The sequence below is a fragment of the Molothrus ater genome, chromosome 14, assembly GCF_012460135.2.
Source record: "Molothrus ater isolate BHLD 08-10-18 breed brown headed cowbird chromosome 14, BPBGC_Mater_1.1, whole genome shotgun sequence".
Taxonomy (NCBI): domain Eukaryota; kingdom Metazoa; phylum Chordata; class Aves; order Passeriformes; family Icteridae; genus Molothrus; species Molothrus ater.
In genome coordinates this window covers 12,401,509-12,425,617 of record NC_050491.2, presented here as the reverse complement: position 1 = coordinate 12,425,617, position 24,109 = coordinate 12,401,509, and the positions used below count along the sequence as shown (strand labels likewise).

The following is a 24,109-nucleotide window of genomic DNA, read 5'->3' as shown; positions in this document are numbered from 1 at the left end:
CCCGAGGAGCTTGTAGCCCTCAGGGTGATGTGACATTAGTGTTATTAGCTGTAAATTGGGAATGGGGTTCAAGCAATGTTGGGGGGCAAAGTGAGCCAGTTAAAACAGCTTGGTTTCTGAGCTGGAAGAAGGATGTATGATCCATTGTCTGGGGTCCTGGCTTGCTGTTCTCACCAGAACAGATCTCCTCACAGTGATAAGCTGGAGCTCAGCACCAAATGCTGCTGTGGTGGATCAGGTGAGAGGAAATAAACCAGCAAGGCTGCTGGGGGACTCTGCTGCACTGCTCCTGGCAATCAGGGGACGTGTTAGAAATTTCCTTTGTCATCTCCCCACTGATTTGGGTTCAGAGGCTGGGGTGAGGCAGGGTGCTTCCTGAGCACTGCAGGTTGTTGACAAGTTTTCTTAACTGGCCACTGACCTAAGGAAGATCACTTAATTCTGTTCTTCTGCAAAGGAGTTGCTTGGGCCAAATGTTAAGAACTTTGAGTTTTAGTATCATGATATTGTACAGATAGTTTCAAAATACTATTTTTCTTCCTTTTGTGAATATCTAAATTTGACTGTTGCACCTGCAGTGTTACAGGATTTAGTAAACTGGGGAGAGGGACAATCCTTAGTTTAGGTATAACTATTGGCTGTAGTCTGTAAAAATGTGTCTGCAATTTAAAAAACATAGGGAATTATTTTCAGATCCTGTAATCTATTTAAATGCAGGCTCTTCAGTATTTGGCTGCTTCCTGAAGACTGCACTCACTGATACTGTAATCCAGAGCCTGTGGTCGAATGCAATCCTTGCACAAAAAATCATCTGTATGTAGATACTAGAATGTGAACAGTGATGTCTGTGTGAGTGGATAGCAGGTCACGACCCCCTGAAAATAGAAACATATTGATGTTGTTAGCAAAAGCTGTGGAGCATGTTTTCCTTGAAAATTGTTATTCAATGTTGTTCTTGCTGTCTTTTGAATTAAACATACTGTAAGAGTTGGTTTGCTGGAATTTTGACTGTTCTGGAGCACTGGGTATTGGGTAGTTATTATTAACAGCCAGAGAAGGTAGCATGACCTACTGAACAGACAGCAAGATGCATAGACACTAGCAGCAGGGAAATCTAAGACAACGCATGGAAAAATATGTACAAGGTAAAACTGGCGCAGCCAGCCCTTATGCAGCAAATAAAGCAAGGTCTCACTGACCTTGGCAGCTGTACAGGGCAGTCTTTGCATAAGAATGACTTGTGCTTAATATGCTAGAGAAATTATTCAGGGACAAATATTCCTGTTTTCTGCAGTTCTGGGGACAATGTCATCTTCCATCTCCAGTCGCAGCGCAAACACAAACACATTGCAGATGGGGTACAAGGAGGACCTGGCCCTCCTCAAGCACAGCCAGTTCTGCTTCCCATGGCCTAGAGAAAGATATTTGGTGCTGTCCTCCTGGCAAAGCTGGATCCAGTGCCTTAGAGCAGCCACCTTTGAGACTGGCAGTGGCTGGATAGAAAGGCAGCATGATGGGTGTCTTCTTAATTAGTCTGTGCAGTTTGTGTCTGCTAATAAGAGATCTGCTAGATTCAGAGATCAGAGGGGCACTTTGCTCTTGCTGTGGTTGTGCTGTGTGGAGGCAAACAGGGGGGCTAGTCCTGCAGGCTGGTTAAATGCCAGGAGATACTGAGCCAGTCAGGCGTTTCCTGTGGCCCAGGGCTTGCATGCAGCTTGGACAGGCCAAGCCTGGCTCCCCACAGTTTGGAGTGAGCAAGAATTACAGTGGAGCCTGTACTTGGTGGTCTCTGCTTCAGAGCCCTCCAGCCAAGGTGGGAGTGGGACAGGTGGATGTTGGAGCTGGCTGGAGTCTCTGCTCCCCGTGTCCTGGGGCCAGGCCAGTCCTTGTGCCACCACCATGGCCAGGTCTGTACCTGCACATCTCCTCCAGGGGTGTTGCTTACTAAACCTTGCTGCTTACTCATTAGTGCTGTTTCTCATGACTTTTTCCTTTTTCTTCCTCTTCCACTGGATAGATCAACCCCGTAAATGTCCGTGTTTAAGAGCAAAGCTGTCTTGAGTGTTTGGCAGAGCAGGGTCTCCAAGGTCTCTCTATCAGGAGAGGGTCAGGGATGGTGTTTGTTGATATTGATCATGGGAAATGTAATTAATGCGGGTATAAAGTGTTAAATGTTAAATTAAAATGTGAGATTTAAAGGCAGTCAATAGATCAATTCTGAGGCTGGGATGAAATGCTCAGACTTTCAAACAATAATCAGATTTCCGATAAAATCTCACTGTGTGTAATTAGAGGGCTTGAAATACTAAATCAGGTGTTAAGGGAGTGATATTTAGATTATGTTGAAAGAACAAAGATCCAGACAAAAAGAGCCCTCCTGTCTGCAGGCAGAGCTCAGGCTGGGCAGAAATAGTGTGGAGCTTGGGGGATGTGCTGATCTAGCAATTAAAACTGCCAAGAGAGGAGAATGATGGGAAAACTGCACAAATCTAGAATGCTGAACATGTGCCTGGATGGAAACAAGACCATTTGGACCTCATAGCTCTCTTGTAGTCTGGTAACACTTCTAAGACCTTGGTCCATCCACATGCACACATGTTGACATCTGATGTGGTCTTGGTGAGCCTTCCAGAGGAGTGAGAACAGCATGTTAAAACCAATCCCAGCAGGAAGTACTGCCATAAAAAACACTTCCCAAGAGTTAAAAATACTAATTACCAACTGCCACCACATTTCAGTGGTATTCTAGCTAGTCAATAAGAGCAAAGGCATGCAGTTGATATTTTGTTAAGGGTAACAACTTAAGGAGAAGGGCAAAGTTAGGCTTAGTGTCCTAGGGCACATGGCATTTCCAGAGCCTTTATTTGAAATTTATATATTGCTCTATAATCCACAAAAAAGTAAGCAGAAAAGAGTCCAGAGTAACCAACTCCCTAGTTTAACTGGCCTATGAGTAATGATACCAAATAACTTCTGCTTTAGGAGCAGCATCAGGCTTTGCTCTTCCAGTCATCTTAATTTTCTGATGCTGCAAGCTGTGCAGGAGCTGTGCAGGAAACATCCATTCCCTGAATATGTAGCTTTGCTTTCATCCCTAAAGGGATAATTCAGAATATGGGACAGACATAGTATTTACTGTGGGCACTGCACCTGTCAAGGTAACATTACTATGGAATGGAGGGTAAAAACCACTTCTCTCTAGATAAAATGGATAACCTGGCTCATTAGCTCTGGGCACTTCCTTGTTAACCTTGTCCTCTACCTGTGATGTGATTGTTGTGAAGCTGTAGCTGTAAGGCTCTCCAGAGCCTTGAAAGATGCATGTTTTAAGAGTATCTTCTCATTTTGTTTTATAATCCTGGTGCAGCCTCTGCTGTGCAGTTCCAGAGGCTGAGATGCTGTGCATGGATGTGATGTAACCCCACCCAGCTGGTCATCAGTGCCTTGGAAATGCTTTGTGGTTGTTATTGCTTAACTGCAAGCCCTGCCTTAGCCCATGGGTTGAGCCAGGCTCCTGCTCACCTTGCTCCTTGCAGAGCAGAGGCTGAAGAGCAAATAGGGTGGTTTCAGCAGTGGAGAACTCTTTTGAGCTTTTAAATAAAGGTCTCTAAAATTTCCACCGTGGTGTGGCTGGGCTGAGGTAACCTGATCTTTGGAAAAGTGCCTTTGTGCTGTAGTTTACAGAAGGGCTTCTTGATTAACAAAGACTGAATGCGGGTTAGTTAAACTGTAGCCATGGTATTCAAGGTCACTGTTAATTTTTTTAATTGCAAGCTTTCTCCCAAGTCTGGGGTTGGAAATGAGACTTGCTGTGTCAAGCTCCCAGAAAGGGTTGGAAATTGTGGCATTTCATCCTGCAATTACTCTGTTTCACTCTGCCCCTTCCCTTTATCTAACAGGAAAATAAGCTTTGTAAAGCTCTGTACATAGATTTTAAGCTCATTGCTGATACTAGAAGCCCCAAAAAGCATGCGTCTCTGGGAAGAGACTGAAGCTCAGTCTCTGGCATATCATAAAATATCACAAAGCCAGCCAGGGCAAGGGCAGGGACATCACAAGGGCATGCCTGTGCCTCGGGACTTACAGGAGGTCTTTCCCTTCACATGAGTCATAGTGGAGCTCTGGAGGTCCTTGCCAAAAGGGAAACAGTGGCATGCTTAAGGAGTCCTCAGAAGGAGTGGGAGCACCAGGGTGGGAGATTGTGCATGTCTGCTGTGCTGTTACTCCTGGGCATCTGTGGGGGCTGCTGGATGGTTTTCACCAGCTGTAGCCCAGCTGGAAGGAGGGTCATTCCTCCACACTCCTGCTGCTCCTGCCTTCTTTGCCCACGCCTGCCTGTGGACAGGAGCAGAGGAAGGACCCACAAACAGCACACCACTCTGAAACATGATGTTTGAGGGCTTGCATCCTGGAGGGGAAGTCCTGCCTCTCATGACTCCCTGTCAAGGTGCATTTTCTTGCCCTCCCTGAACCATTCCTGGGCTTCTGATTCCAGTCTTCTGGATTGTTTCCACCTATATATTCAGCAGAAGAACAAGTAGGAAGCCTGCAGCACCTGACAGCACAGGAAAGGTGAAAGAGTGCCTTATGCCTGATCCTGGTCCACATTTCCCCTAAAGAGTTTTTCCTTATTCCTTTCCTAGACAGAATATCAGGAGGCAGAACAGAGATTCTAGTCTCTGGTCTTCTCAGATGCCTCAATGCTCCCTAAATAATACTCCCCTGGGTTAATGCTGTCCTTGCACGTTTTTAAGGTGAAGCTCCTTGCAGTCTCATTCCTAGCAGGCAGAGTTGGCTGCTCCTGCACTTGAGCTCTGGTGATCCTGGCAGAGCAGCGTCTGCATGGTGCGTGTGGCGAGTCCCAGTTCTGTTTTTTGTGACCTGAATGCATGGAACAGCTTGTTCTCTGCTGTCTGTTAACCCTTGGAAAGACACTTCCTCTTGTGCTCCTTCCTTCTGCATTGGCAGTGCTCAGCAGGGTCAGCTCTGCACTTCGGGTTTGAGGGCAGTGCCTTGGAGGGAGTTAATTGCTGAGTGATGATGGCTGTCTCCAGCTGAAGGTCTGCTCCCATGAGCTATTTAAGCCTCTGTTTCTTGTATCTCTGTGCCAATCAGATTAGCTGATGCCAGGAAACAGACCACAGCCTGCTTGCTCTTGAATGCACCCTTTTTCCTCCTTACCTGTTTATCCCAGTCAAGCCCCTTTCCGCTCTGCCTCGGTTCTTTAATTTAGCTTTGTTCCTTCCTCTTCATTTTCACAGCCTTATTCTCCCCATCTTGTCTCCCTGAGGCTGCCTCTCTGGGTTTTGACATCCAGCCTTAACAACAGTCAGTCCTGTTTCCTGTCATAGTCATGACTGCTCTCTTTGCAGAGCCATGTGCCCCTCTGCACTTCTGCATTGAGCTTTTCTTGCACTTGATTCCCTCCATGTTTACCCTGTTGTAACTTGGATTCCCTTTAAATTGCAGTAGAGAGATCCACAGGTCAGTGGAGCTGCTGAAGGGGCTCATCTTCCCAGGGAATCAGGCTGGGGAGAAGAGTGTGGCTGAGAACGGCCCCTCAGTCATTTCCCAGGGCTGCTGCCACCCTGCTGTCTGTGCACCCCCAGGCACCACTCTGCTCTTCTCCCAGCTGGACCCTTCCACTCAGTCACTGATTTTGGCAAGAGATTTGTTGTTGAAAAAAAAAAAAAGCTCTAAACCCCCTCAGGCTCACAGGACCAAGCGTTCCAGCCTGGCCCTCTGTGCCAAAACAGGCCCATCCCCTGCCTCTTGTGAGGCCCCACCTTTATCCTTCTTCTAAAAATAAAACGCAATGACATTCCTTCCTAGTTACTCTGTTCTCTTATTCTGACCTCATTAGACTTTCCCAATAGAAAATTTCATTGAACTCCTCTATTAGTGGTGAAAACAAACAAGACCATTGGACTTCCTCTGGAAAAAATGCATCTATGTAACAGGGAATTGCAGGGAGCCAAATTTCCACTGCTGAGTTTGTGCTGTACACATATGTTCCCTCGTATGCGTTTAGTAAACAAAGTTGTCTTCACACTAAGAAGAATTTAAAACAATTTATCCTTTATATCTGATTTTCCCTCCATGTTGGAAAAAGATTGCTTCTGTAATATTATAAGGAGCAAAGTACTGTTAGCTGGGGTTGCAAGAAAAGCCTCTTTTTTCCAGACCCTCTGAGCTAAATGTATTTTGAGGCTTATGTATGTGCGTGGACATAGGAATGATAGCCAGGTGATGGATTGCTAAGCCATCATAAATTCAGTTTGTTGGACACCTCTGATTACCTCCTCTGCACTCTGCCCATAATCATTCTCCTTCAAACATCCTTCTAATGTTCTTAACAGCAGCCAATTAAAGCAAAGACTTCGCTTGCCATCTATCCCCTCTTCCCTCTGCCATCACCCAAGCTCCTTCTCTTGGGTCGGGGGACAGAAGTGCATTAATGGATGATGGTTCAGTGTGTGTGTGTTCAAGGTTTAATGGAATATATCCCTACTGGGGTTTTTTTTGCCAACCTCTTTAAAATTCAGCTTGGACAGACACCCATCTAGGCAGGGGTGGGTGCTTGTGTGTTTGCATGTGGCTGGGAGCTGCAGACTGCTGGCAGGAAGAGTGGGGCGCATGGAAGACACTGTTCATCTGTACATCTGCCCATCTTCTTGGGCTCCTGGTTTTGATTCAGCGGTTTCATGCTGATTCAGATGCTTTCTGAAGAAAAGCATGCCCACAGGCATTAAGGGGGAAATTGAAAATAATTCAGGTCACTAAGACTTCCAAGGGGGAGAGGAGTTACAGGTTGTGGTGTTACAGATGCAGGAGGGTAATGAGATAATTGAAGATCTGAGGATTTCAGTTGGTGCCAATGACTCAGGCATGTAAGGGAAAACAGAGGATATTCAGTCCCTGAAAAGTTGATTCATCCACCTGGCAGTGAGATGAAGTGTAATGAATAACAGATTTTGGGGTGCATGGAAGGCAGGAGAGGCCAACACACCAACTCTGAATAGCTTGGGAAGTGCCTCAAGGGTGATTTTGACTTCCTCTTGCCTTTTTTAGGGCTTGGCTGTGCTGGTTTCTCTCTGCATGCACCCCTAAACCCTGTTTCCCACAGGGGCACTGGACAGAGAGTAGAGTGGGTGGTGCTTGGTGCCAAAGTATGCTGCCAGAACTAGCCCTTACACCTTTAGGTGCCTTTTGGTTTGGCTGCTGCCCTGTAAGTATGACAGCTGTGCCTCCCTTGCACACTGGGAGGGTGTTTGCTGCTGCGCAAGCAGGATTGGAATTGTTGGACGTGCCTTTCATCCTGTTGCAGCCTGCTGGATTAATGGGGCAGATCTCTGTGCATGTGAATGCTTTCTGCTCTCTCTCTCCTCTATCCTGCTTCATTCTGTAATGGCTGTGGGGTCTGAAACAGATCTGTTCATCTGGTGCTTGTGCAGCCTTTACCACAGCAGTTTCTTAATGCCTGATTGCAGTTCCAGTGTTCTATCTGCCAGACATCACTGAGAGGTGGGGAAGTAACAACCCCCCTTTGCAGAGGGATTAAGTGACTTGTCACTTGTGGCACCTGTGGCTGCAGCAGTGTTTGAGCCCCTGTTTCCAGGGTCCCAGTAGAGCATCTTTCTTGTCAAAATGATGACTACCTGTGCAATGATAATGCCTTTGAGGTTTGGGACTAGGCTGGTCTGGATTTTCACTGGTGTATGGAAGTGGAAAATATGCTCTCAGTTGCCCCTATGTTTGGTTTTCCTGCTTTCCTATATGTTCTAACTTCTTTATTTTAATTCTGAAAGAAAATATTGTAAATACATTGGATGCTTTTGTTACCAGCCTTTCAGTCTCCTTCTGCCATTGCGTATTTGATTTGCAACCCGAGGATGCTGTTAGAGGTCTGAGTTGAGAAATAAGTCAAGGCTTTACTTTTCTCAAGTCCTGAATTGTTTGAGAAATGTATTTTGAGTACCTTTGTGCTCATGTATTCCTTTCCATGTAGCCCATAAATGATAGGTGTTTTCCCTATTGTGCATGAGTCTCATTTTTAACACATCATGTAACTCAGATGGACTCGAATGTAGGAGCACAAAGACTTTGGAGGCCTGCCCTGTGCAAAGGGGAAAATTACTGTCTGGCCCAGAGCAGTGGCTTTGTGATGACTGCATTGTGTTCTGGTGTGCTGTGTTTGTACCAAACTGGTTTGCTGCCAAGTTACTTATGGCTTATCCAAGCGCTCAGTACAAAGAATGTTAAAAGAAAAACTTTTTTTGTTTTCTCTGAATTCTTCCAGCTGAGAAAGAATTCAAACCACGGTCCAAATGCTGTCTCCTCTTTCTGCAGGCCTGTGGTGACCAGGTAGGGCAGTTAACACTGAAGTGCCTTCAGCTGTAGTGTTTGTGTAGGAGCATGGATGTACTTATAGAAGACATAATATGGGACCTGCAGGGAAAGTGCCTTTTTGTTGGAGAAAAACCTGTCTCTTTGAGCAGAAGTCTCTGTGATTGAGAAGTCTGGAGTGGGAATTTTCCAGGCACAAGTATGTGGGCCTGGGCAGAGGTACCTATGAAGCACCAGACCTGGGTTGGTGTCCTATATGTATAGAACTCATCTGATACCTCCTGAAAGTCCCAGGAGAAAGTGCTGCCTCTGCAGCACAGTAAATGGCTGATCTGGGCTCCTGTTTCTGTTTTTCTCCTGCCTGACAGAGTATATTGCCTGTCTTGAGGGCTGGGATCATGCTTGGAGCTTAGGAAATACCTGTAGGTCGTTCCTGTCAGCAGAATCCTGGGAAGGGCAGTTGGGTAAAAGCATTCCCTCCCCTCAGCTGTCCCAAACACACGCAGACACGTACCTGATTGGCAAGGACCTTGGGAGTTTCTTGAACACTGAGTAGGATAATCAGATAGATTGTGGGATACATCTGCTTGATCCTATTTCTTACGATTACGTGGTGGGGAACAAGCCTTAATGAGCCTTGGCCTTTCCTGTCTCCTCTGCAAATTTGTTTGACTCAATTGAGCTCTCTTTGTGTGAGACAGCTCTCTTTGTGCTTGGATATGGAAGCATCCACCTCTGAAGCTGGCTGTGCTTTGAGACGGGGTTTGGATTAGCTGACCTCCAGAGATCCCTGCCAACAATTTTTTTTTTCCCTTTTCTTTTGTGTTTGCAGCTGGTGTAATTGTGGTCCTAACCCCTCCCAAGCGGTGCTGGCACTGGAGAGGATTTTAGCACTGTTTCACAGCAAGTGCAGTAGCTGCTTCTGCACTGCAGAGGAAATGCTCCTTTCAGGTCAGCCACCCGCTGTAAGGCAGGTCCCTGGCCCTCAGCACTGGGAAGTTGCCTCATGTAGGAGGCCAGAAGGGATTTGCCAGGCAGGTCCTAATAGAAGGGAGCATCCTTCTCCATGTGTCTCTTACTGGTGATGGCTTTAGTCAAGCAAAACTCCCACTTGGCTGCCTTTGATCAGCAGAGCATCCCCCAGATCCCACAGGGGTGGGACGGCAGTGGGGTCACTATCAGTCCTAGTAGAGAGCTGGAGTAGGAAAGGGGTCTTGACCTCTAACTGGCTCCAAATAAGCTGATGGCAGAAAATCAAAAGCCCAAAAGAATAAAAATGTGCACGTGTGGTTATTCTAACAACAAATCTATTTAGTGAAAGAAGGGAAGTTCCCTTTGAAGCACTGCAATGCATGCTGCCCTGGAACACCCTATGGAAAGGTATTTGTTCTGCCAAGGCACGTGTGTGGGTCCAGCACAGCAGCTTCTGTGACTTTGTTCAAAGACAAACAAATAAACAAAAAAGCTCCTTAAACTGCAATGTTTTTGTAGTGCATTTTTGGCTTAGAAATCCCCAGCAGATAGTGAGAAATAACTCCCAGCCATTTGCCTATGGAAGCATTTTGGAACTAATCCTGTAGGAGTGAAGGGGAGAGAAGTTCCCTGAACTTTGGTGGACAAGAACAGCTGAAAGTTCAGGAAGAAGGAAAACAGACTGAAGATTTCAGGCGGCTGAGGGAATAGGAGCACCATAGTGCACGTTGAAGAATGGTAGATTTCAAAAACAAAAGGATTTTTTCTGTACTTCCTTAAACTCAGCATTAATTTTTCCTGTGATTGTTTGCTTCAGGGTGTAAGTGTGGAGAATTGCATGTACACAAGGGAGGATAAAGTTCCTTGCATTTGTACATTCTTCTTCTCTGCAGTGAAGGGCTTCCTTCCCTCATGCTACTTTATTTTGCATATTTTCCTTCCCCCCCCCCCCCCCACCTTGTTTTTTTTCAGTTGCTCACCTCTGCATGTAAGAGAGGTGCTGAGGTTGTGTCAGGGCAGCTAAGAGCAGTGGGAAGCACCCAGAGGCCAGTGATGCATGATCCATTTTCCCAAGGACAGTGGCACTGCTGGCCCTGCAGAGCCCCACAGCCATCTCCCAGGGTGCCATAAACCCAGGAGTTCAGCAAGCCTCTGAAGAGATGGGGTGCAGTTTGTACAGCCTTCCCCACTGAAGGGCAGGAGGATGTTCCTTGTGCTGCTCTGTCCAGAGAGGTCACAACCAGTGATGGCCACTCTCCAAAGTTGCCCTAAGCCAGCAGAATGAGTGTGTGGGGAAAGAAGGACAAGTGTTAGTGGTTCCTTCAGCACAGGTTTGTGTGGTACCTGCATGCCCAAACATCCACCCTGCCACTTCTGTAGCGAGTTTATGTCCTGAAAATGAGGCTTTTCCATTGCAGCAGCATTGGGGGGTTGTTTTGCTTGTGTGGGTTTATTATTTCTGTCTGGGTTCTGCCATCCTGTTCTGAACAGACGGCGCTTGGAGCTGAGTTGACTTTTTGGCACGTGTTGTGACCCCTGGTGATTCACGGCCCCCAACATCTGTGATTAGACCTTGAACAGAAACTTTTCATGCATGCCCATGGTAGAGGAAACTTGCTCTTTTTCTGAGTAACTGGTAGAAGAACAAAAGAAGGTTTATTTTCTTTTAGCTGTAAAGGTCTACCTTAAATTAAGTAAACTGTTCCCTGAGGGAGAAAGTGTCCAGGTACAGAATGTTCACAAAGGAAATATTCAAAGTGTCTGCTGTGTCCCTGAAGTGTTTGTTTTAAAGTATGAGGGCTAGAGCAAAAAATAGAAGATTATTTTCTAATTTGAAAGCAAAAATACCTCTTGCAGGTGACAGAAAATAAATTGACCTTCTTTGGTCCTGACACTGCAGCCTATTAAGTGCACAAGCACTGAGGAGCCCTGGAGAAGCTGCCATTGCTGGGATGGCTCCAGTGCCAGCATGCAGCCCCGCTGTGTGCAAACTGTCACTGTTCCACCTGCAAAGGAGTCGTGTCTGTGGGAATCTGAGCACTGCTGTGCTCTATGTGAGGTAGGGTAAGAGCCCTGCCATTGGTTCAGCAATGGAGGATCCACACCTGGACTTTATGGGGGTTATCTTTGTGGTTTCTTTGGCTGTCGTGAAGCAGCACTTCTGCATCAGTCCCAGGTAAAGCCTTGTGATCCAATGGTGATAGCATCTACCTTGTCATGGGCTTTTCTGAGGCCCAAAATGAACTTCTCTAATGTCAGCCAACTCAACTAATGTCACTGTGTTCCTGGCTTGGTAGACCGTAGATGAAAATTTTTAAACTTTTTTGTTTCACCTCCTCACTGAACTTGGAAATGTACATTATCTTAACTCATGCCTCACTGCCAATAAATGTAAGTAGAACACTATTCAGTAAAACCTTGCCTTTGAGTATAACTTTTTGGTTCCTTTGATAAGCAAGGATATAGTTTCATGTGTTTTTTTACTACTTGCTATGAAAGTGGAAGAGAAAGGGAGGCTGTTGGATGGGTTGTGGTATTCTCCACAGAGTTTTCTTTCTCTTTCAGAACAAAACAGTTCAGTGTGCTATTTTCATTGCTCCCATTTCTCTTTGCCTTGCAGTGTTTCCAGAAACACTGTGTTTATTTGGAAGATTGTTAGATAATGGAAACATCTCACTGCTATTTGGGTGAGGAGTTCCCTGTTCTGGTTTATCAAGGATGTTGTGGTAGGCACACCAAGCTCTTCTATACTCATTAAGGTGCAATAAAAAGCCCAAGTTACAGAATCATCTCAAAGGTGCAAAGACTGATGAGTGAGTGTAGCATTTGTACTCCAGCTGATTTTAGTGCTTTGAGGAAAACCCATAGACTAAAGTCTTTTTTGGGCTCTGACAGTATCTAGACACTCAGTGAACATTATTAGCAATATTTAGTTTTGGAATTGGTATAAAATTGGACATCTTGATTTTGCAAGCACAATTTCTCTATTGCTTTGCCTTGAGGAGATCCCATGATGGATCTGAGCCTTCATTCACTATAACTTGCAAAACTAGGTAAAGCACACTGCAGCCTGGCAGCATAGGGCTGAGCTTGGGCTCAGGAGAGCCAGTCCTCAGTTCCATGGTCACATGCTGGTGGTTTGAGTGGAAGAGCAGCATGGACAGCATCACATATGATAAAAAATGGGCACGGCTGGAACTTAACCTTGGGAAAGCTCCAGTGTGTCTGCAGTATCCCTGTTCCTCTTCGGGCGAAGGGAATAGCTGCTGTTCTTACTCACTGGACTGTGAGTTAGGGCAACAGCACTTGTTTCCCAACTGAGCAGTTGTGACTCAGAAATCCTTGAAAAACAGTAAATGAGGAACCCACCTTGGCACTTCTACTGAGTAATTTTTTCTTAAAAAAAAAAAAAAAGGAGAAAAAAGAAAAAAATCTCTTTTAAATAGCATCATTTACACTTGGGAGCTGCTGGAATCTGTCCTGTCACATAAATTACCATTTCTGAACTCGGCTGTCAGGAAGTGTCCTCACAAGTTGACATCCATGGGGGCTGTCAGTGGAAGGGGATCAGTTTCGTGGCAAGCAGGAGGAATTCAAGCGTCAAGTGCAATACGCTCGTCCTCGTGTTACCTCAGGCAGTCAGGGCATCTTGGTCCCGCCAGAGGCGAGCCCTGCTGTGACCTTTGCTCCTCAGACTGCCCTTGTTCCCCTGCACTTTGGTGTCTGTAAGGCTGGGGCTGACATCTGGAGCAAGCCCCATCCTCCTGCAGCTCAGGCAATTAGAGCCTGGCCCAGCAAGTGGCCCTGGAGCAGAGGCTTCAGGGATATTGTAGTTTCTTTACAGGGATAAAGGCCACAGGCTTTTCTCTCTGCTCTGCTGCTTTCTCCAGCTTTGATGCGGATGCCGTTGAAATGAGATTGGCTCATCTGGTAGTGGAGGAGCTGAGCCCTGCCAGACAGATCTGGCTTGCTGGGAAGGGTTCAAAAGGCAGCACCTACCCTTTGTTGTATTTCCTGCATGCTAACAAAGCCCCTGATTTCTGGAGCTACTTTTTAATCCTTGTAGGTTGTATGTTGGTTTTGGCATGCATGCTTTTTTTTTTTTTAATTCCTCTTATTTGAAATATACAGGAGAAAGGGAATAAAATGCGAGCCACCCCACACCCTCCCTCCCCAAAAAAGAGTAATACAAGGGAATTGTAAGGGTGCATTCTGGTGTGAACAGTTGTTTGCTGCCAGGAGCTGGAACCTGGAGAGCTGGAGCTGTGTGCTGTCAGTGGCAGGTTCCTGGTGAGGTGTGCTGTCCTTGGGCTGTGCGTGGGAGCCTCGCTGCAGCAGTGTGCAGCGCTCACTGTGATGTCAGCCCTGCATGCACGCGTTTCCAGCCTTCCCCGTGACCACATGGAGAGGGATTTGCAGCAATCCAAACACTGACAGAACTGTATTTGTTGACTTGCAGAAAAGCCTAACTCGTGCTCCTCTGGGCTGTGATCATGTAAGCCGAAGCACAATGACTGCTGCCTGTGCTTGCTGGCCTCCCTAGTCCTGATAAACCTGTGAAGCAGATTCATTTATTTAGGCCCTGATTCAGCAAAGCACTTAAGTACATGCTTCAGATTTTCTTTTCAGAAAGACTGTTGGCATGCTCAGAGTTAAGCATGTGCTTAACTGCTCTCCTGAGTGCCCAGCAAACAAGTGATGGGGCAGTGTGTGTGCTGCTGCAGTGCTCTGCCAGGTGCCTTGCAGGCTGCAGAATTGCGGTATGAAAAATATATTCATTAATTTGGATCCCTCCAGTACAGGAGCTCTAGTGCCAGGGTCTGAGATGAGTCAATCCTTCTGCAGGGAGGTGGGGTTGTTTCCACGGCACAGAAAATTTCTTGTCTCTTGAATGTTGCGCAGAGGAGTGTGCCCTTCTGCAGGGTGTGGTGCAGGGGCAATTTCCATCAGTTGGTTTGTTTCTTCCCCCAGGAGTTGTAAAGAAAAATATCCACTGTGTTACATGTGTCTGAATGTTTTGATATTTGTAGTTTAATGTTTTGTAGAATTCATTTGATTTAGTTTTCATTAACATGATGTCCTTCATTTTGAGGACTGAGCAGTTTAGTGCAGCCATGTACCTGTGGGCAGTGTGTGATCCTGAGCTGCATGGCTTGAGAGAAAGATCAACATTTGGTTTGTTACATTGGGATTTCCTGAGGTTCAGGGGCTGGGAAGGGCAAATGTTACTACACTGTTTGGACATCTTGGTGTTTGGTGTAACTGTGTGTTAAGTCAGACCCATCATATTCTATCCCCAGCATTGAGACCCTCACTTCCCTTAGGAGTCTGAAGCTGTGGAATAGGCACTTAATCCACAAGATGGTTGTATTTCAGTCTTCTCGGAAGAACTTCTGAGAGTGCATTCTTTCTAATCCCCACCCATATCTGACCTGTTCTAGCTCGTTCTTAAGAGCTGCACCCAGCTAGTCCTTAGCTCCCTGTAGAAGGTTTCTGTCCATCTTTTCCTTTCTTTTGCTTTCTGAGCTCATATGAACAGGGAGCCCATGTATCAGTGAATGGGATTCCTGTATAAATTTGCCCTGTTTGCGAAATTGGAATTGATTTAGAGCAGCTCTTCTTTACAAAACCCAAAAAACACAAGCATGGTTAGGTGTGCCTTTTTTCCTTCTCTTTGAAGTTTAAAACACGCTTAGCAAATATGACGTTTGCATTCTCTGTTCCCCACCTGATGTGCAAAAATGCAAAGGTCCTTCCAGAAGCATGGGTCAGACCAAGCTTTGTGATGATGCCTCAAGCTGGATTGCAGGGATCTGGGCAGGTTTTGTTATCAACTTGAGTCTAATTAAGCCTAGAAAGTACTTGCAGTGTAGGTTTAACGACTGTTGTTTTCTCTAAATTGAAATAATTCGATCTGTGAATCAAACAGCCTCTGTGCCCCACCCCCTGCTGCTGATGACAGCCTCTTCCCACACTTCTTCCTTGGTAGCATTGTTTCCATTGTTTCCAGCTCCAGTAGGTTTCAGTTACTGATCAGTGTAATTGCAATAACACACCAATAATGAAAGAGGAATTTAAGCTTCCTTTTTTTGTAGTTGAAGGCTCTTCTCCTACGAAAGCTTGAAATCTTAATAGCAGTCACACAGGCAACATCCCGCGCCTGTCAAATGTTTGCAAAAGTGGACGCTCGTACTTTAGGAAGATAAAGGGCTGGATTTTGGGAACTTGGAAACAGCCCAGTCCTATCAGGCGGCAATGGTACAGCTAATATTAGAATGGGAGACTCTAGAGACAGCTTAACATTTTAGTGGATGCCAAGGAAGCCTTCAACTGGAATGCATTGAAAGTTGTTTGTTGTATAACACGAGTTGCTGGAGTCAGAGTAATTCGAGTTGCCTTTGGTCTGGTGGAAAACTACAGCTGTGAGCAATGAGTTAATTTTTTCCGTGTGTGTGTGTGTGTGTGTGTGTGTGGCTTAGGTTTCCCTGTCGGGTTTGCTCTTCGTTTTGTAGGCTCTGAATCCATGGAGGAGCGGCTGCGAGCCAGCCGTTTGTCTCCAGAGCAATCGCAGGAGCAGCCCTGCGCTGGGCATGGTTTGATGGAACACCTTGGAAGGGCTGAGCAGGAGCCCGGCATGTAACACAGCCACCGGCTGCTCTTCCTGCCTCAACATTTCCTATAGAAAAGGGGTGGGCTAGTTAATGTTAATTTAAAAATACTATTGTAGAGCAGAGTACTCCCCGTTATTCCGGGAGGGCTCGTGAAGCGCAGCCCCCGCCGCTGTAGAGTCGGGGCTGGCCCTGAGGGTCCCGGGGCTGCGGCGCCCACCGCGGCGCTATGAAACGGGCTCCGCTATTGGTCTGCTGCCCGCGGGTGCCGCTGTAACGGCGAGCGCCATTGGCCGGCGCCACCTCCCATGCGCAGCGCGGCGCGGGCAGTGCCCCCGTGCCCGCAATGGCCGCCGGCGCCGCCCCGCGCCCGCCCGCCCGCCCGAGCGGGGCCGCAGGCTCCTGGCTGATTCTATTTCTCTTTTTCCTGCAGGTTGCTGAAAAGTGCCTTTCCTGAAGCCACCGCTGCTTGGATTTCTGTCTAGGGCTGCCTCTCTCTGCCCCTCGCCCCCCTCTCTGTTTAATTCGGCGTTGCTTGCAGTCCGTGCCCTGACGGCGGCGGCTCCTCCAGCCTTGCCCTTTTTTTTTTTTTTTTTTTTTTGGCTCCCCATTTACACGCAGTTTGCTCAGCCATTTTATTTTTTTTCCTTCCCCCGACTATGTAGCAAATATTTAAGAGAAAAGAAAGAGGAAAAAAAATCAGACATCCTTTTGCCTGTTTTGATGCTCGTGAACCATAATTTTTAGAAGCAAGAAATAGAAGGAAAAAAAAAACAAAAACAAAACCCGAAGTTTTCTCCCCAAGGACCGAGACCATTCCACAAACTGAAGTGCTGCCAGCAGCATATGCTTTTTGCAAGAATAATTGAAACCATTAACTGGAGAGCACAGAATTCTTTTGAAAGTCTGCCAGTTATTTGCAAGTAACTTTGGCAGTGGCACAAAATATAACACTTGTATTTTAACTTCTACAATTGCACTTTTAGGAGCTGGCCTCTAATTTGATTTTCAGTTGTTCTGATAAGATTTCTATTTTATGATTGGCTTTATGTTTAATTCTTGTTTAAAGAAACACGATTTGACTTAAATGAAAACCTAAGTGCTGATGAATAGGAGTTTTACCAAAGCAACAAGTTAGTTATTTCTTCACATTTAACTTGAATTCACTTTTTTACCCTTTTTTTAAAAAAAAAAAGAAGAAAAAAGAAGATCAGCAGTAAACATTACCCTGAGGAAGGGTGCGATTGCTTGCATTTTAATTTTTGTTTTTTAATATGGCTGTAAACGTGTCCCTGGTTCGTGATACAAAATGGCTGACGTTAGAAGTGTGTCGAGAGTTTCAGAGAGGGACTTGTTCTCGGTCTGATGCAGAGTGCAAGTTCGCCCATCCGTCACGGAGTTGCCATGTGGAAAATGGTCGAGTTATTGCCTGCTTTGACTCCCTAAAGGTGAGGACTGTAACGCGTGCATTGCCTAAGCTGCCTTGTTTTTCTTTCCCTTCCCAGTGGCTCAGGCAGGGGTGTGGGATGTGCAGAACAGCTGTTTGTTGCTCTGTGTCTGCAGGGAGGATGCTGCTCCTGAAATCTCGGCTGAGTCTGACTTGAGGTGCCATTGCCTGGAGTGGCAGGCATTGCAGGGAGAGAGGATTTTATCCAGGGCATTTTTCTGTGGTAGCTCAGGTCTAATATAGCTGTCCCTGAAACAGAGAACGCAGGTTGTGGGCAGCAAATGGAATAAGACGACTGGAGAGAACTGAAATCCAGTTTTGAGTGTCCAGATCACGTCAGCTGTGCATTTGGTGCGGGGATCTGAAATGTGTTTTTAATGAGCAAAAATGAAAACAGCATTTTAAGATAATGAATCAGCTTTACATGTATTTCCTGGAGACAGAGTTGCAAATGCACTTGAAGGTTGTCCTGTAGATGAGGACCAGCCAAAATATTTGGAGAACAACATTTCCAGAAATGGTCATTGGGGAAGTGCTTTCTGCTTGGGACACACGAACTCAGTGGCTCTGCCAGGCCTGTTGGAGCTATGGCTGAGCCTTGAGGTTGGTGCTTGTCCTTGCAGAGTTGAATTTGGAGGCAGTAAATAGCTCTTGGTGGCGTGTCCCTGCTGGAGTTCCAGGGGTGACTTTCAAAAATACCAAAGACCTGGACTGTGAGTCAGGGAGAGGAGTGGAGGGGCTCACAGAAGGGGGATGTGGGCATCTCTTTCTGGCCTCACTTCACCATGGTTCTTGGAAAGGCAGATCCACCTTTTTTTTTTTTTTTTCCCCCAAATGTATGACTCCTCAAAAGTATTTTTTACTCTGAGACCATATGGATAACTGTTAGCAGATGAGAATTCTTGACATTGTGTTTAATGTTTTGACCAAAGTAATCAACCTGTTAAAATTTCTAGAAAGAGTCTGGAAGATTTTATAATCTTATAAGTTTTCTCTTGAACTTCAACTATGGCTTGAAAAGATTTTTGTTTATTTTTATGAGCATAATGAGTAACAGAACTGGTAGAGTTATATATGCAGGGGTTCAGACCAGGACTGGATCTGGACTAACACTGGTTTACCCATTTTGTTCCTGTTAGTGGCTTCTTCATGTTTTCATTTCTGTTCTCTTTTTCCAAGAAGCTCAAGTTTTCTGTTTGCATTTGTTTTTCTCTTTTTAATCTGATTATGTGAAATGACTCTTTAGTTATACAGTGACTTTCAAATGTTCATTTACATTGCTGGTTTGCTGACAGTGAGAGACAAATTTTTTTTTTTTGAAGGGGGAAAAAATCTTGTTCTTTATGCCATTGAAACTTTTGAATTGTAGCCAGTGGCAGTGTGCAGGTAATTTTAATGAAGAGATTAATATGTTCATATTTTACAGAGTATATTTGTGAATGGAAAGGAGGGGCTGTCACACTGTGGAGGGTAGTTTTGTGCCCCTTGCTGGTGTTTGCAGCATCCTGGGCAGGTGTCCCAGTGCAGCCACCCAGCTTGGCTGGGCTCTGAGCTGTGCTGTCACCCCATGTGTGACACTTGCCCGTGGGTGCTGTTGGCAGTGCAGTTCCTGCAGCACACCCAGCTGTGCCAGCCCCTCTCTGCCCAGCTGGGGCTGGGACCATGTGCAGGACCGAGTCCATGGGCAGCTGGGGTTCAAATCCCACCCACTGGCATGAGCAAACACTTCTCCCTCTTCAGCAGTGGGGATGGGATGGGGAGCACCATGTTAAGAAAACAACAACAAAAAAACCCAGGGGAAGGAGTAGGGTGTGATCTTCTACAGCTCAGAACTGTTTCCTGTGGAACTGGCTGTTAAATGACGTTCTGGTTGCAGTTTCCTCATGACACAATAGCAGATGCCCAGTATGTGCTGGTTAAGTGGCCTGAATTTTCCAGAGAACAGGTTTTTTGGACTTGGGAAAGCCTCGTGGAGGGCTGACAGCTCTGTCTTTGGGAAGTTCTTGAGGAGAGGTCCAAATGTGCAGAGCACTTGGCCAAAGGTGATGGGGCTGTTTCTGCACCCCTCTTTGCAGACAAGAAAATGGGTCTTGGAGCACTTCCTTCAGCCCCATGGACCCAGCAGCTCTCAGGACAGAGCCCTGTGTCCCTGTGCCACGTAGGGCTGTGGTCCCCGTGCTGCAGCCTGAGTGTGTGCATGTCTAATGCCATGCATTTCCCAGTGGAAATAACCCCCCTGGGGGCCAAACCCTCAAACAATGGTCACTCTGTTCCTGGGCCAGAGCCGGGCTTGCAAAGCACTGTTTGCAGTGGTCTTGAGGGGCTCATGGCTATAAGGGTGGCCACCCTTACAGGTAACACCAGAGAGGTGTTACATTCTCAGACCATTTAAGAGGCTTTTTGTGCCCATCCTGAGGATGTCTTTGTGCCCAACAGCTGTGGAACACCGGCCGTCTCTCCTGTGGAGGGCTCAATAGCTGCTTAGTGCTCTCTTGTCTTTCACACCCTGCATTAGCAGAACATCTGTGTTGCTTTATGGGAGGCAGGATATAGGATGCTTGTGGCTAATAAGTTTTCCCGTTGTCTTGCAACCGCCCAGGGCTTTGTTCAGACGTTGCTTATCTGCATCCATTGTGTGCTGCTGTTGCTTGTTTTTTTTCTCTCACAAACCTCTTAAGCTTGAACAATGCCTTCATACAGGAACTTCTGATAACCCAGCAAACAATGGTTTCACCTCACTGGTCAGGTCATGTGTAGCATCCAGAGCTTACTGAATTGCCCTTTTTCCCCTTTTTCCTTAATCTCCTATAGCAGTTCCATGCCTGTTGCAGTGGAAAAAGCGGTGATGCTTCCAGAAGCAGTCAGACTGCCTCAGTGTGGGTTGTTTCACTGTGTGCTACCTGTAATCTTGTGAAGAACACACAGGACTCATTGGATTAATGGGGGCCCTCACTGATGCTCAGGTGGGGTCACCAGAACATGCTCTGCAGGAACGTTGTGTGTGTGCAATGCTTTGGTTGTGAAATATCTGGTCTTGATTTGGTTGAGAGTGCAAGGCTGATCTTGCTGTCCTGAGCTGTATTTCTTTGAAGGGGGAGTTTGCACATTTGTAGGCAGCAGAAGGAACCTTTCTCAAGCAGATTGATACAAAACTTAAAAATAGTTCCTTGCAAGAAGCTGCTATTTGAATCAGATGCCAAGAGAGCTCTCACTCTACTCATGCATCCCTCCTTGTTATTCTGGAAGCAGTGTTCTCTGAATTAATTTGTGTGAATGGCAGGAGAGTCTGCACTGCTTGATTGCAGGGCAGTCGAAAGGCCCAAGAGCTGGCTGTGCTGGCCACCCTGCTTCCAGAAGTGACCACGGGGGCTGCTGGTCAGTGCCCAGTGCTCTCTGCCCAGGTCCTGTGGCACCTCAGAGATGTTCTGAGCAAAGGAGAGGAATGTCATGTCATCCCTGTGAACTGGGGTGGCCTCTGGGTTTGTTCATTGCCTCTCTCCCTGGCTCAGTGTGCACCATCCATGCAGAGGCAGTGCTCTTTGTAAGGACTGGGACATGCTTTGCTGGCTCAAGGCAATTCCTACAAAGGTTTGTTTTGGCACTTTGGTAGGCTGCTCATCTAGTCATTAACTTTCCTATTCAGGCTGGATCGGGAGGGCAGGATATGAGCTTGTCTGACTCTTAGTTCCTGGCCAGAAAGTCATTGGTTGTGTTTCCAGTTTCTGATGTTTTCAGGAAGGAAAAAAAAAATCATCTTTGGTCACTAATGGAGCAGAGAGCTGAGAGATGGGACATTAGGAGATGGTGACATGTTATATAAAAATGTGTAGGTAATGCACATCAGGTGTTCACAGAGGCTTTGATTTATACTGCTCACAGTTTGGGTATCTGCACTGAGGACTTGAGGTTTAAAAAAATTTACAAATGCAGCTTTGTGAGGTGTGGGCTGGGGCTTTTTGCTGTTTAGGGGTTTTTGAATTTTCTTTTTGAATATTAATGTGAATTGAAGCTTCAGGGAGCATTTTGAGACAGAAAATAGTGGGGTGAAAAATTTCAGTAATATGAATTTCGACTTTGGGAGGTCTAATGTGGAAAACACTGTTAAACTATTGCATGTTTCAAAGCAGTACTATATAAAAAGAAGGTGAAAAGTTTTCTGTGAACAGGCATAAAAAGAAGTTAAAAGTAGTTTTGTCTAAATTGTCTATTTTCTAAAAGAAGTGTTATTCTCTGGTAATAATATTCAAAATCCCAAGGCAATCTGAAAAGTTCACACTGCTTGGGCAATGGATGTACTATATGATCTTGAAACTGATGCACCTGAGGCTGTTCCTCACAGTTTTCATGCTAATTTGTACCTGGTTTATGCTGACTTGACTAGAATTATTTCTGACTTACTGGTTGGCAATCAAATCTATTTTTTTTTTTTAATTTAAATAAACTCCAAATTAAGAAACAACTAAAAACACCCACTAAACTTAGCATATGGTTATGCTTTTAGAGAGGAAGAAGAAAGCAAACAAAGCCATAGTGATATTTTTGGAGACATTCTGACTCCACGTCTCAGCTCAGTGTAATGGAGATGTAAATATTCCACAAGAACAGTGTTGAGCCAAGTCACCTGTGTGACAAACATCCACTTTTACTTGGTCATTAAGCCGCTTACCTGTGTGGCAACAGCAGATTTGCAGCAGCTTTCTGTCCATTCTGGGTGCTGGTGTGTCTTACAGCATGTCATCAGTGCTATTTAAAACTACTGTTTAAATCAAACAACTTAAAGTGGGGGAAAATGTATTTAGACTCAATTTTATGTATAAAAGCTGTTAATACTGTATTTCTCTGTCTTTTTCTGTTAATTTCTATATTTCTCTTTGTACTTCTTTCTGAAGTAAATTGGTATTTCAAGGAGAACAGGAGAGCTTGTGGGGGAAAAATAATTTGGCCTGGATCCCTTTGCATCTATAGGTTACATCAAGCTCCACGTTTTCACAGTTGAATTTAACTGGCACACTTGCTGTCTGTACTCTCTCTAGTGTGTTCAGAAGTTTTTGGCACATCTCTGGGATGGAGAGCACTGATGGAGAAGCTCACCTGGCTCTACCTGTGCTGAGCATCTCCCAGGCCTGCCCCATTGTCTGGACTGCAGATTCTCTCTGTGGGGTTAAGGCTGGTTATGTGAAGATGATGTGTGACCTCCCTAGGTGTGTTCAGCTTTCCAGGGAAAGCATACACCTTCTTCCTTTAATCTGCCTAGCTGATCTGTCTGTGGGACAGATGTCTGTGCACAGCATGTTTGATTTGTTTAGTGTTATCCACTGCTTCCTCTGATGGCCCAGTAGTCTCATTTAATTTATCTGTGACTTTTTGACAGCTGAGCTGTGGCAGATGAGCACTGGTGGGTTTTGCAGTCATGGTTTAGAAGGTTGCTGCTCTGAGCTGTCCCCTTGCTTCTCTGTTGCAGCAGTGGTTGCTGCCACTGTGGCAGGGTTAGGAGGAGGACAGAGAGCCTTAGGCACTGAATACAAAATCTAGCAGCTGGAATTCCCTTGGTCCTGCTCTCTGCAGAGCTGCTGGGTGATGAACTTGTGTAACTGGAGCAGGCTGGTGTTACCTAGTGTCTGTGCTGCAAGGACAGCAGTAGACAGGGAGGTCTTATTCATTGCCAGCCATTTACAAAGGTATAAGGCAGAGTCCTTGACAGGAATTCTTGTCTGTGCTCTGAAGCAAGGAGGTGATCTTTGAGGTGTGTTATGGAGAGTAAAGAGGTTTGCCTTGTCCTTATCCCTGCCAGGTCTTTCTGTAGCTGAGCAGCCTCAGCAGGGAACACTACCTTGGCCTTTACATTTACAAGGACGTGTGCTTTGTGAAACTAGGTGCTGTCTATGGTAACATGGCAAGAAAAGTGAGATATCTGTAGGTTTCCTGGTGCATAGTCTAGTTCTGGTGCTACCCTGGAGGGATGCTCTCTTCTCAGCTCATTGCTCATATTCCTGCAGAGGGTGGATATTTGGTGATTGGGTATTTGCTGTGCAGTCGGTGGAGAGCACCATCTGTGCCCCAGACCTCCTGACCCCACATTTCTCCTGAGGGCTTGCCCACAAAGGAGCAGATGCCTTTGCTGTTGCCTGTGAGTGCCAGTCTCATGTATGCTGTCTCTGGGACAGGTTCTAGAGGCTGGCAGAGGTGTAGGCACAGGCTGGTAAGTTGGGAAGATCTCCCACTGCAAGGGGCAAGGACAGGAACACCATCCTTGTCCATCTTCTTGCAGCTGATTGATTACAGCTTTTCCTTGGGCCTCAGACTGGTGTACTTTTCCCCTTGTACGTGTTGGAAAGCAGAGCTGTGCCCACAAACTGGTCCTGAGACCACAATTTGGAGGCCAGCCTCTTCAGGGAGATGGGCCAAGCAATTTCAGCAGTGGGGTTTTGCTGCCAGCCTCGCCTCTCCTTTCCTCACCAGCCAGCCCTGGCAATGCAGGGCCTCTGCTCCTGCCTGCAGCTCATTTTGCCTCGTTCTTCTCCCTGTGGCGTGAGCAAACCACCATCCTCAAAGGGTAAAGCCAGCAGCATTTACATTATTAATATTAGCCAAGAGTAACCTTGGGTTTCTGGTTGGGAAGATGATGGTAAAGTGCTGACTGCTGCTCACACTTGCCTAAAAAAGCAGGAGAGGAATTCTTTTGGGATGTTGACTCTAAACCCTTCTGAGCTTCTGTGTGTGCTTAAGCAGATACATT

General features: G+C 46.1%; 1 protein-coding gene across 8 annotated transcripts in view; it reads left to right on the top strand.

Annotated features, from left to right (window-relative positions):
- Nucleotides 1-24,109, top strand: part of MBNL3 (muscleblind like splicing regulator 3) — a 93,676-nt gene that overhangs the window by 17,508 nt on the left and 52,059 nt on the right. For 7 of the 8 annotated variants that reach the window (XR_008508618.1, XM_036402009.2, XM_036402007.2 and 4 more), the window contains one exon: nt 16,360-17,374. The exons of the other annotated variant lie outside the window; for it this stretch is intronic. Coding sequence is in view for 5 of the 7 variants with exons in the window: in XM_036402009.2 (XP_036257902.1) it covers nt 17,201-17,374 (174 nt within the window). In the remaining 2 variants the exon portion in view is untranslated. Of the gene's footprint in view, nt 1-16,359; nt 17,375-24,109 lie in introns of those variants that run through there. 8 annotated transcript variants of the gene reach the window in all.